The sequence below is a fragment of the Podarcis melisellensis genome (genome assembly GCF_964234715.1).
Source record: "Podarcis melisellensis genome assembly, chromosome: 2".
In the NCBI taxonomy this organism is placed as follows: Eukaryota; Metazoa; Chordata; class Lepidosauria; order Squamata; family Lacertidae; genus Podarcis; species Podarcis melisellensis.
Genome location: NC_138529.1, coordinates 104,097,437 through 104,109,965, shown reverse-complemented (window position 1 = coordinate 104,109,965; position 12,529 = coordinate 104,097,437). Strand labels below are relative to the sequence as shown.

Sequence of the window (12,529 nt, the reverse complement as noted above, 5' to 3'; positions counted from 1 at the left end):
AGGTTCGTCTTCAGCATTCTCCGAAAGCTGTACAAAGAAGGTGCAGACACACTTCTGCGGGGAGTTCCACAGCTTAGGGGCCACCATGGAGAAGGCCCTCTCGCAGGTCACCACTCCCACGCCCAAGCCTCTGATGGTAGAGGAACTACCTGAGAGGATCTGTAGGGAAGGAGGCTGTGCTTCAGATATTTGGTCTCTTGAGTTGTTTAGAGCTTGAAAGCACCAATGCCAGCCTTCACAGCTTCTCGGGTATTGCCCAGGAGGAGACTAGGCAGGAAGGCAGAACAAGACAAGTGTGTGAAGCATTGAGAGGATGACATGCCTGAGGTCTGGCAAAGACCTTTGAGGTTGGGGCTCTGCTTTTGAGGTACGGCAGGAGACCGAAGGGTTCTGGTGGGATTAACCTATGAGGAAGAACACAGCTAAGGGTGTTTTGGGGGGCTCACAAGAATGGCAGCAACCATTTCTCTCTCTCCTCCATCCCACCCCTTAGGACACAGCTGAATTTCACTGTCGCCATTGATTTCACCGCCTCCAACGGTGAGTGCAGCACAGCCGTGAGTCGCTATGGGAACAGAGGGAGAGTTTAGCTGCCGGTAACCAGGCAGCCGAGGACCCTTGGGCTAAAGGCAGATCTTTAACCTTCCACCTCTGTGGGGTTGCCTGCCCCCGCTCTCAAATGTGGGGCTGTGGGAATCCTCCCGCAAAGAACTTCCTCACTTCCATACCAGAATTGGTCTCAGGACAGGGTGAGGGGAGGGGAGAGAAATGCCATTGTCCCAGTGTCTGAGGAGTCAAGGAAGAGGGGAATTCACCTGTGGGAGAATGAAGTGGAAATATTAGACCAAGTATTGGGACGCAGGTGGCGCTGTGGGTTAAACCACAGAGCCTAGGACTTGCTGATCAGAAGGTCGGCGGTTCAAATCCCCATGGCGGGGTGAGCTCCCGTTGCTCGGTCCCTGCTCCTGCCAACCTAGCAGTTCGAAAGGACAAAGTGCAAGTAGATAAATAAGTACCACTCTGGCAGGAAGGTAAATGGCGTTCCGTGCGCTGCTCTGGTTCGCCAGAAGTGGCTTAGTCATGCTGGCCACATGACCCGGAAGCTGTACGCCGGCTCCCTCGGCCAATAAAGCAAGATGAGCGCCACAACCCCAGAGTCGGTCACGACTGGACCTAATGGTCAGGGGTCCCTTTACCTTTACCTTTACCTTATTAGGCCAATCAAGGTGCCATTGAGGAGAATAAGGAAAGTATGAAGAGCTACCCAATGTTCTGTGCATTCCCAGAGGGAGAGAGCCAAGCCAAGCCAAGATGGCGGAGGGTTGCTGGCTTTTTGATATGGGTTTCCTAATGCTGTGTGTATGGCCTGGGGGAAGCCGTGGGGCTGTATTGCTGGGGGAATGGGGTTGTGGGATTCTGGAGGCTGACCAAATGCCTTTTCACAGGGATTCCCTCCCAGCCCACCTCCCTCCATTACATGAGCCCCTACCAGCTCAGCTCCTACGCCATGGCTCTGAAGGCCGTTGGAGAAATCATCCAGGACTACGACAGCGACAAGCTTTTCCCTGCCTACGGCTTTGGAGCCAAAGTCCCACCGGATGGCAAGGTGTCCCACCAGTTCCCTTTGGTAGGTGGGAAACCCAACCCCCCCCCAGTTGCAATGATGGGAAGGGCCTGCTGTGCGTATGGCCCCAGATTCAATCCCTGGTGTCTCCATTTGCATGCATCTGGAGTAGCAAACTTACTGCCAAGTCAGGAAGGGCAAAACTGAGCTAGAGGGATCATTGTCCTGACTTATGAGGCAGTTTTTTGCATATCTGTGGAGTTGGGTTTTAGGGAAATCTCTGTGGGTTAAACCACAGAGCCTAGGACTTAGTGAACTGAAGGTTGGCGGTTCGAATGTCTGCGACGGGGTGAGCTCCTGTTGTTTGGTCCCTGCTCCTGCCAACCTAGCAGTTCAAAAGCATGTCAAAGTGCAAGTAGATAAATAGGTACCACTCCGGCAGGAAGGTAAACGCCGTTTCTGTGTGCTGCTCTGGTTTGTCAGAAGTGGCTTAGTCATGCTGGCCACATGACCCGGAAGCTGTTGGCTCCCTTGACCAGTAAAGCGAGATGAGCACCGCAACCCCAGAGTCGGCCACGACTGGACCTAATGGTCGGGGGTCCCTTTACCTTTACCTTACCTGGATCATTGTATACCCCAGAGGTTCACAAGCTGAGCTCCATGGACCATTAATGGTCATTGAGCTCTGTTGAGGTGGTTTGTGGAAAGGCTTTGGAACAGTCAAGTCATTTGTACCTAGTTTTGTGCTTGGTTTTCTTTTCCTCCTGACAACGGAGATCAAGACTATCTTAACCAGAGCCAGATTTACCAGCCTGAGACTCTGGATTTTCATAATATATAGTTTTCCCTTTAAAATATGCTAGTCAAAGAGGCCCTTCTCAGCACAGCTTGTCCTAAAGCCTCTGACTTTCCTAATATGGTACTGGTTTTGAGAACGAACCTCCATTGTCTCCCAAGACGGATGCCATCAACAACAGCAACAACAATTTTGTATGGATCATTTTGATGTTTTATTTCATATTGTTGAAAACCACTTAGAAGTGTTTTGGTGCTGTTTTTTTCCCCTTGCTTTTTTTTGTACATTCAAACAATATAAATGTTATCAAATAATTTCATAAATCAGTGATGGTGGCACCATGGTTAAGTACATGGTTTGCCAAGACATCTCACCCTAGGAACCTTGCAGTGGGGCAGGGGAATTAGCGAACTACCATTACATAGACCCCAAAAAGAAATTCAGAACGTGTAGTCAAGTATTGCTGCTTGCTCTCTGTAATGACACCTGGTGGACCTGCAAGAGTAAGAAGATTCAAGGTTGTTGCCAATAACTACGTTCGCTGCGACACACAACACACTCCGCTTCTGAGCCACTGCAAAAGCCTTTGCCCTGCTGTAAGTAACAAGCATGTTACAACTCAACAACAAACCGGCAGGCAGCCTTGTAAGAGACGTTGATATCCATCAAACCAGTTTTTAAAGAAACCCACTCTGTATCTCCCTTTGTATTATGACGTGAATTGCCTAACATGCATCTATGGTTACCCAACTGTTCATATCCAACTCTTGGTTTCGTTTTCCTTCTCCTTTGCTCCAGTTACTGGTCAGTGCTGCATTCCTTTTCAAGACTAGCACAGATGATGGGATGCAGCAATGAGTTTGTGCCAGAACTCCAGGGCTCAGGCCTCTACCCTATTTCCAATGCCAAGTTTTATCTCTGGATCACAGGAGTCACTTTTATGCAGAATAGACGCATGTCCCTCTCCACCAAATAAATGAAGCCGTAGCTACAGGCGAGCTAGCCGGGTATTTTGCCCTGGGTGAAGCCTCCAGAGGGGCACCATTGAGGCTCCCAGCCTGTGTGTGGCAGGGGCGCCAAACTGGGTCTTTAACCCGGATGAAAGAAAGCCTAGTTTCACACCTGGCAAGGAATTATCTGCTAAGGGGGGGGGGGGGAATCACACATCCTAAATAGGGAAGTGAGCCCAGTTTGCACTGCCTTCAATAAAGCACACCCGATCCAAACTCTGGAGCTGGGATTGCTGCCGGCTGAGCTGTCCTAAGCCCGATAGAGGGAAAGCAAGCCATGGAAATAAGAGTTTTGAATGCCATCCTTTTGGCAAGCATTAGTTCCATTAGGTTAGTTCTAAGCTGAAAAGGGGCTCGTCCACACCTCCCTTTGCCCTGACGCTCTCTCCTTGGGAAAACCAGTGGTTTGCCATTTGTTCTGATTCAGCGGTAAATAGAGTGTTCTCCCGGGGGAAAGCTGCAGGGCAAACGTAAATCCACTCGGACTCGTGCCCAGAAGGTACTTTCTAGGCACAGAACCAGCAGAAGTGTGGACAAGGAATACACAAGAAGAAATGGTTAAATCGGCTATGATAAAGTGGGCACAGGATATTGGGCATAACATTATGTTTGAGGATTGGGAAAGGTTGTGGACCACTGGGCTGAACTTCACTGCATGTAATGCTCTGAAGGAAAATGTAATGAAAATGATATATAGATGGTACATGACCCCAGTTAAACTTGCCAAAATATACCATTCGTCTGATAATAAATGTTGGAAATGTAAAGAAAATGAAGGAACATTCTTTCACCTCTGGTGGACTTGCCCTAAAGTGAAGGCCTTCTGGGAAATGATATATAATGAGCTGAAAAAGGTATTTAAGTATACCTTTACCAAGAAACCAGAGGCTTTCCTTCTGGGTATTGTCGGCCAGAAGGTGTTAAAGAAGGACCGAACATTTTTCATGTATGCAACAACGGCAGCAAGAATACTCATAGCTAAGAACTGGAAAACTCAAGATTTACCCACATTGGAAGAGTGGCAGATGCAGCTGATGGATTATATGCAACTAGCCGAGATGACTGGCAGAATCCGAGACCTGGGAGAAGAGAGGGTTGAAGAAGACTGGAAGAAATTTAAGATTTATTTACAAAAATATTGTAATTTGGTTGAAGGTTAAGAAGGATGCTAGATCATAAATAATCGCCCTCCACTAATTTAGATTTGAACTTGACGATAAGTGAGATTAAAGAAAGTATAAACTCTTTCTTGGAGAACTGTTAGATTGTATTCAAATGAGCGGATATAAGATTGTAAACAAGATGATAATTTGCTTGGAAAAAACTTTTCTACAATGTAAGTGGGAGCGGGAGACGTGAGGGAGTCCAAAGAAGTGAAGAAAGTATGTTATATAAGTAAAGTTGTTTATTATTTAGGTATTTGTACTCAAAAAATCTTAATAAATATTTATAAAAAAAAAAGAAGTGTGGACAAGCTCAGAGTTAGGGTCCAGCCTAAGTTCCCCCTACCTGGTCCAATCCCTGCCACTCCCCGCTTTTCAGGGCTTATGCTGCTGTAAGGTCCACTGGTCTCTCTCTCTCTATATATATATATTAACATATCATTTTCAACAATTACTAAAGATACTTTTATATCTTATACAATTTTTTTAACTTCCATCAATCACATATGAAAAATTTCCAATCTCTTCACTTAATTTACATTTCTTACTTTCACTATTACATTCAAATATCATAACTAATGTCTCTCTTCTTTGCAGTGTTTCATATATTTCTCCTTACAAAACTTCTTGTAGTCCTACTAGTGGAATTTGTTGATTACAGTTGCTCTTCAGATAATTTGTATATTTCTTCCAATCTTCTGTAAATCTCTGGTCCCGCAGGTTTCGAATCCTTCCTGTCATTTTATCCAATTCTGCGTAGTCCATTAATTTCGTCTGCCATTCTTCTTTCGTCGGTATTTCTTCTTGCTTCCATTTCTGGGCCAACAATACTCTTGCCGCTGTTGTTGCATATAAAAAGAATTTAACATCTTGTCTATTAATATCCTCCCTTAAGGTCCACTGGTCTTAGCTCTACCTAAGCCAGGATTAGGGAGCCACACTGGTATAGCCCGGCGGTGGTAGGAACTGGGTAGCTGAGCCAGAGATCCACCAGATCCTATCTTGCAGATCTCGGCTTTGGGTTCACCTGTTACTGGCTGCTGTTGTTGTTGTTTTTGGGGTTATCTTGGCAAAAATATCCATGTACCTCCCTTCCTATAAGATCTGTCGTGTTTGCTAAACGGCACTATTCTTTCCTTAGAATCATAACCCGGACAACCCCAGCTGCGAGGGCATTGAGGGAGTGCTGGAATCTTATTTCCACAGCTTACGCACAGTGCAGCTATACGGACCCACCAACTTTGCGCCAGTCATCAACCAGGTGGCACGGTAAGTGGGCACTGGAAAAGCATCGCATGCCGAACAAGGTCCTGCCCTCCTTCCTCTCGGGAGCCTTGCGTTGGGCTGGGGGCAGAACATCTCTGAGTTGGTCTTTCCAAAGACGCATTTGTTGCAACACCCAGACCAAAGTCACCTCTGCCTTCAAAGGAACCCAGTCTGGCTCCAGGGCTTGCATGTTTTCAGTGGCACCTTAGGGAACATCCCCCATTGCCCGGCCGATCCGAGCAGCGCAATTTGAACCAGTGAGGACAGCGGTAGAGAAAGGTGGAGGAACCGCCAACCCAAACCTTCTCGTTAGTGGCGCCCTCCCTGTGGAACACCCTCGCTTCAGATGTCAGGGAGATAAGGAATTACGCAACTTTTAGAAGACATCTAAAGGCAGCCCTGTATCGGGAGGTTTATAATGTTTGATGTTTTTAATTATGTTTTTAGATATGCTGCAAGCTGACCAGAGTAGTTGGAGAAACCCAGCCAGATGGGCAGGTATACAGTGGTACCTCGGGTTAAGTACTTAATTCATTCCGGAGGTCCATATTTAACCTGAAACTGTTCTTAACCTGAAGCACCACTTTAGCTAATGGGGCCTCCTGTTGCTGTCACGCTGCCACAGCACAATTTCTGTTCTCATCCTGAAGCAAAGTTCTTAACCTGAAACACTTTCTGGGTTAGCGGAGTCTGTAACCTGAAGCGTATGTAACCCGAGGTACCACTGTAGTAATAATAAAGTAATAATAATAATAATAATAATAATAATAATAATAATAATAATACAGTGGTACCTCGGGTTAAGAACTTAATTCATTCTGGAGGTCCGTTCTTAACCTGAAACTGTTCTTAACCTGAAGCACCACTTTAGCTAATGGGGCCTCCTGCTGCTGCTGTGCAGCCGGAGCACGATTTCTGTTCTCATCCTGAAGCAAAGTTCTTAACCTGAGGTACTATTTCTGGGTTAGCGGAGTCTGTAGCCTGAAGCGTCTGTAACCTGAAGTACCACTGTAATAATAATGCCCTCTGTTTCAACTCTCTGGCTGAGAGCTCTGTTTGTTTGGCGGGCAGAGCTCCATAGTGCAGTGGGAAGCGGTGAAGAAGCAAGGCATGTCTGGGTCCTCTCGACTCTCCCTCTTCCACAGGTTGGCGGCCCAGGAGACCGACGGGTCCCAATATTACGTCCTGCTCATCATCACGGACGGAGTCATCTCTGACATGCTGCAAACCAAGGAAGCCATTGTCGCCGTGAGTCCAAACTCTCCCTTTCCATGCTGGGAGAGGGGTGGGGAAGAAAAGGAACACCCTCAAGACTTAAGGAGAGGCATGAAAGCTGGTCTCCAGCAGCTCCCAATGTCACCTTAAGTGCCTTCTTGAAGAAACAGGTGGTCTCCACCTGCCCTCACCGCCTTCTCGATTGAATTTGCAATAAAGCGGTCAACACAGGCTTCCTCACTGCCCACCACCAAAACCCCATAAAAAGGCCTTCTTTACATAAACAATGGTGTGGACATTAACCACCGGCAGAATGAGGCTGAGAGGGACAGCACGGCCCTGCTGTGCTGTGGGGTAAACAGCTTTGCAGCCAAGATACGTAGCAATGTCCACTGTGCATTGCTGTTGTACATAACATGTTTTTGCATGTGTACATAAAGGTAAAGGTAAAGGAACCCCTGACCATTAGGTCCAATCGTGACCGACTCTGGGGTTGCGGCGCTCATCTCGCTTTATTGGCCAAGGGAGCCGGCGTACAGCTTCCAGGTCATGTGGCCAGCATGACTAAGCCACTTCTGGCGAACCAGAGCAGCGCATGGAAACACCGTTTACCTTCCCGCCGGAGTGGTATCTATTTATCTACTTGCACTTTGACGTGCTTTCGAACTGCTAGGTTGGCAGGAGCAGGGACCGAACGACGGGAGCTCACCCCGTCGTGAGGATTTGAACCGCCGACCTTCTGATCGGCAAGTCCTAGGCTCTGTGGTTTAACCCACAGCGCCACCTGCGTGTGCATACACAGCTGCAAATGTGTGGATTTAGGGCTCCTTGTGGCCTTCATCTCGATCTCCAAGGCTGTGGGTATAACTGTCAATGTTTCCATTTTTTAAAGGGAAATTCCCTTATTCTGAATAGGGTTTCCCTTTTAAAAAGGGGAAAGTTGACAGCTAAGTATGTCAGACAATGCGGTTCTCCCCACAGGCCTCGTCTTTGCCAATGTCTATCATCATCGTGGGAGTAGGGCCGGCTGATTTTCTGGGTAAGTGTTGCCCTGACCCAAGATGTGTGATGGGCCAACGATGGGAATTGTGTTGGGTGGACCTGGACCAACCCGGTCCGACAGGGTGACACGACGACAAAGTCGGTGGCTTGCTATGCTTCAGCACTTTGCACAAATCACAAAGCGGTGAGAGGGCCACCATGGAAGGCCATGCTGCGAGGCCGATGACTAGGCCTCATGGATCTGGGTTGCATGCAGGGCAGAGGGGCTTTTGTAGGTGCCCTGTACTTGGGCAGCAACCCAAGGAGGATGGCAACAAATCTTAGCAGTAATTCATTCTTGTGTGATCCTCAGCTATGGAAGAGCTGGACGGAGATGAAGTGCGAGTCTCCTCCAGGGGGCGCTATGCTGAGAGAGACATTGTGCAGGTAACTCTTTTCCAGAGAGCATGGATGGATCAGCGATGCCAAAGGGTGGTGGGGGTGGGTTTTGGGGGGGCAGGATTTGGCCAAGCACCTACCCCCTTCTCTCTCTTTCTGCCCAGTTTGTGCCATTCCGGGATTACGTGGACCATTCTGGGAACCACGTGTTGAGCATGGCACGCCTGGCAAAGGACGTCCTGGCTGAAATCCCCGAGCAGCTCCTCTCCTACATGAAGACCCGTGACATCAAGCCCCTTTCTGCTAGTCCGCAGTAGCTCCGCCCTCTGCCATAGCCTGAGCCAATGAGGGTGTTCGCTCCGGCTGGGACTGAGACGACTCCTACCAATTGGGCGACGTTGGCTGTCCCCAATGGGCCGGGTGGCTGGGACAGCTCTCTCTGTGGGGGGTGGGCCGGGGCGTGACCTCCCTGCCTGGCACAGGTGCCCTCGGAGATGCCAGCACAAAAGCATGAACCCACCCAGAATCTCCCAAGGGATGGCACCAGAGTTCACAAACCAGCCCTTGGCAAGGGGCACGGACCAGGAAGGAGTTTGGAAGGAAGCCTGCATTTCGCTGAGGGCAGCCAGGGACGATGTTTTTCTTCAGGTTCGCTAAGTAAGGCGCCACCAAGTTCTGTTTCTGCCTGGTTATCGACAATAAATCATCCTTGGTCCCAGGTTCTCTTGCGTGCGTGTGTTGTTGTTGTTGTGTCGATGAGGGATTGTGGAAACCATGCCTTGTGAGGAATGGTTGAGGCAGTTGGGTATGATTAGCCCGGGTAAGAGACGACCGAGAGATGATATGATAGCCATCTTCAAATATCTGAAGGGCTGGCAAATGGGAGATGGACCCGAACTGATGGGTTCGGATGACAAGGAAGGAGATTCCGACTAAACATCAGGAAGAACTTTCTGGCAGCAACAGCTGTTTGAAAGTGGAATGGACTACTGTATTTTTTGCTCTATAGGGTGCACCGGACCATAGGACGCACTGGACCATAGGAGGGGGAGAACAGGGGGAAAAATTTCTCCCCCTCTCTGCTCAGCACCCCTTCAGCGGAGTGGCAGGAGAAACGGAGCCCCTTCCATTTCTCCTCCCGCTTCGCTGAAGGGGCGCTGCGCAGCTCTCCCTCTCTGCTGAAGCCGGGAGAGTCTTGCTCTCCCGCCTTCAGCAAAAGGAACCCAAAGCCTTCAGAGCGCAGCGCGAGTTCCCGCTGCGCTCCAAAGGCTTCAGGTGGCTACCCCTGAAGCCTGGAGAGCGAGAGGGGTCGGTGCGCACTGACCCCTCTCGCTCTCCAGGCTTCAGCGAAAGCAACGCGACGCCTCCGGAGCATGGAGAGAGCGCTCCCTCTGCGCTTCGGAAGCTTCGCGTTGCTATCGCTGAAGCCAAGGAGCCTGCATTCGCTCCATAGTTCGCACACACATTTCCCCTTAAATTTTGGAGGGGGAAAAGTGCGTCCTATAGAACGAAAAATACGGTACCTTGGAAGGTGGCGGACTCTCCTTCGTTGGAGGGTTTTAAAACAGAGGTTGGGTGGCCATCTGTCAGGGATTCGTTAGCTGTGATTCCTGCACTGCTGGGGGTTTTCTAGCCATACAGGCACCTGCATTTCCAAGCCCTTTGAAACAGAATCTTCTTCCATGGCCAGAGCCCAGGCCAAATATCCCATTTGCTCAATGGCACCTCGAGAACAGCAACTGAACACTGCTGGGTTCTTCTTTTGCAGACTAAAGATTATACACACCATACCATGAAAGCACATGAAACGCATGTGGCTTTCACACACAAACAACATTGGGAACTATAGTTTGCCCCTCGGCAGTGCTACAATTTCCAGCAGAAGAAGAGTTTGGATTTGATAGCCCACCTTTCACTCCTTTTTAAGGAGTCTCAAAGCGGCTAACATTCTCCTTTCCCTTCTTCCCCCACAACAAACACTCTGTGAGGTGAGTGAGGCTGAGAGACTTCAAAGAAGTGTGACTGGCCCAAGGTCACCCAGCAGCTGCATGTGGAGGAGCGGAGACGCGAACCCGGTTCCCCAGATTACAAGACTACCGCTCTTAACCACTACACCACACTGGCACCCTTAACAAACCTCAGTTCCTAGGATTCCTTGGTGGGGGTGGGGATCCCATGTGCTTGAAATGTTTGGTGTGGCTCTGACCTAAGTTTTAGGACAAATCTTTCATTTCCCTGACAGATGGGGAAACCCTGATATTGTAAGCCTATAAGCTAGGAGCTTCTTTCCACCGATGCAGCAATTCTCCAGCTCCCTAAGACTCCCTCTGCAGACTATCCAGGAGGGATATTTCAGTGCACAGCAGCCCAGCCTGGTGAGGTTCAATTGTTTGAAGCCAGCAAGCAGATGGGAAGGGAAGGGAGTATTCCCGCGGCAGGGCGTTTGGCCTACTTTATCTCTGCTCTCAGGAAGCGAAAGCGCAGCCCAGGGCTGAGCCTGCCTGAATAAAACATGGAACAGCAGAAGCTGGCAGGATGCCTCCGCTCATCTGATGCAGCAGGAGGGCCACCCTTCAAAGGCTTCCCATCATCGCCATCACCCCCCGCTCCTCCTGCATCCCTGGCTGGGGGTCCACCTTTTGTCTTTGGCCAAGAAGGTGCAGGTAACTAGGAGAGGGGCTCGATTGCTGGGCAGTTTCTCGTGGCAGACAGACAGTATGCTTAGCAAACGGCCTTGGCGGTGTGCAAACTCTTAACTGCGTAGGAAGCAATGATGGCAGGTGATCTGATAGGGCGGAAAGCAAGGAGGCCAACAGCAGGGGGCACCGCAGAGCCAATGACAGGCACTGCCAACCAAGGGTGCGTTCACACTACCACTGACCCTGTTAAGTTGTGGGTGAACATATCAGACGGCACAGCGATTCTTCAAACAGCTCTTGTTTATTCACAGGCCAGAACAGAACTGAACTGAAGGGTTCAGCCAGCCTGTTTATATAGAGCTCAACTACAAAGCAACAGTGACCACTTTCTGTAACTATCCAATCACTGAATGTCACTTTCGATCCCTTATTTGCATATGTGGACCTGAGTGAAAACTATCTACAGTATCCCCCTGCTGGCCCAGGATGAGGACTTCAGTACATAACAGACCCCACACCCAGTGTGCTGCCACGGCTTGTTTTTCAAGCCACATTCACATGGTGTTTGCCACAGTCCACATAGCTCCTGCACTTTCTGGACAAATACTGTGGTCGGATGTGTGTGTTTTCCCGTCAGACCAGCTTCAATCCAGCTGGAAAATTTAAGCCCCGCTTACTTTGGGCTTCCTCAAAGTGTGAAAGTTGAGATGGCCGTTGTGCAATCACAGACGACAGCTTCCTTTGTGCTGTGCATCCCAAACACCCGAAAACCAGCCTGGTGGGCATAGTTTGGAGTAAATGGCCAAACTGGGACCCATGCTGGGCCAAATTTGGCCCATGGGCTTGGGGCTCCCACCCTAGGTTGACCCAATGGCCTGACTGTAAAAGACAGCATCTTATGTTCTAATTACTATAAATAGGAGCTATGAACAGGCTAGAGTGACAAAGAGCTGTCTCTTCTTGTTCTAGAAAAACCTCAGTTTGTGGGGAAGGAGGATGATTCACATAGAGAAAGACAGTCTGATCCTACATTTGCCTGGCATTAGTCACCACCACCACCAAAATGGCCACTTTCAGTTAGAAACAGGACATTCCGCCTTAGCGTCATTGTGACGAAGGTACCTTGGTTCCATGGCAACTGGTGTAAGCAGAAAATGAAGACCTCTGGGCGAATATAGGAAGTGGCCAAACGCAGAAACACAAATGTTAAGAATGGTCAGCAAGGCTGCTTTTAGGAACTAACAAGTAATTTCTAGATCTGCCTAGCTACAGCTGCCTAGAAAAGTGTTCCTTAAAGAGATACCCAAGAAGAAAGAGTGTTCATACATTTCTCCCAGGTCAGTCCTGAGTTTGTCTACATTCCTGGATTTCCCAACAAAATAAGTTTGTTTCTCTGCTCTTTTTTGACCCTAGCCATGGTGGAAATTCAGGACAGCCTTTAGGCGGCAATCCTACACATTCACCTTGGAGCAAGTAGCCTTTAACTACCGTATTTT

At 49.0% G+C, this 12,529-nt stretch overlaps 2 protein-coding genes across 9 annotated transcripts in view; both read left to right on the top strand.

Moving 5' to 3' along the window:
- Positions 1 to 9,114, top strand: part of CPNE9 (copine family member 9) — a 67,371-nt gene extending 58,257 nt beyond the window's left edge. For all 6 annotated transcript variants that reach the window (XM_081902411.1, XM_081902412.1, XM_081902410.1 and 3 more), the window contains 7 exons: positions 494 to 540; positions 1,446 to 1,627; positions 5,675 to 5,802; positions 6,945 to 7,047; positions 7,996 to 8,053; positions 8,369 to 8,442; positions 8,559 to 9,114. In XM_081902411.1, coding sequence (XP_081758537.1) covers positions 494 to 540; positions 1,446 to 1,627; positions 5,675 to 5,802; positions 6,945 to 7,047; positions 7,996 to 8,053; positions 8,369 to 8,442; positions 8,559 to 8,711 — 745 coding nt within the window. In that variant the 3' untranslated portion in view covers positions 8,712 to 9,114. The remainder of the gene's footprint in view (positions 1 to 493; positions 541 to 1,445; positions 1,628 to 5,674; positions 5,803 to 6,944; positions 7,048 to 7,995; positions 8,054 to 8,368; positions 8,443 to 8,558) is intronic.
- Positions 9,115 to 12,170: 3,056 nt separating this feature from the next.
- The window catches only part of BRPF1 (bromodomain and PHD finger containing 1), a 36,584-nt gene continuing 36,225 nt past the window's right edge, over positions 12,171 to 12,529 (top strand). For 2 of the 3 annotated variants that reach the window (XM_081901391.1, XM_081901389.1), the window contains exon 1: positions 12,171 to 12,370. The gene's annotated coding sequence lies outside the window, so the exon portion shown is untranslated. The remainder of the gene's footprint in view (positions 12,371 to 12,529) is intronic. The other variant, XM_081901390.1, reaches the window with a different exon arrangement.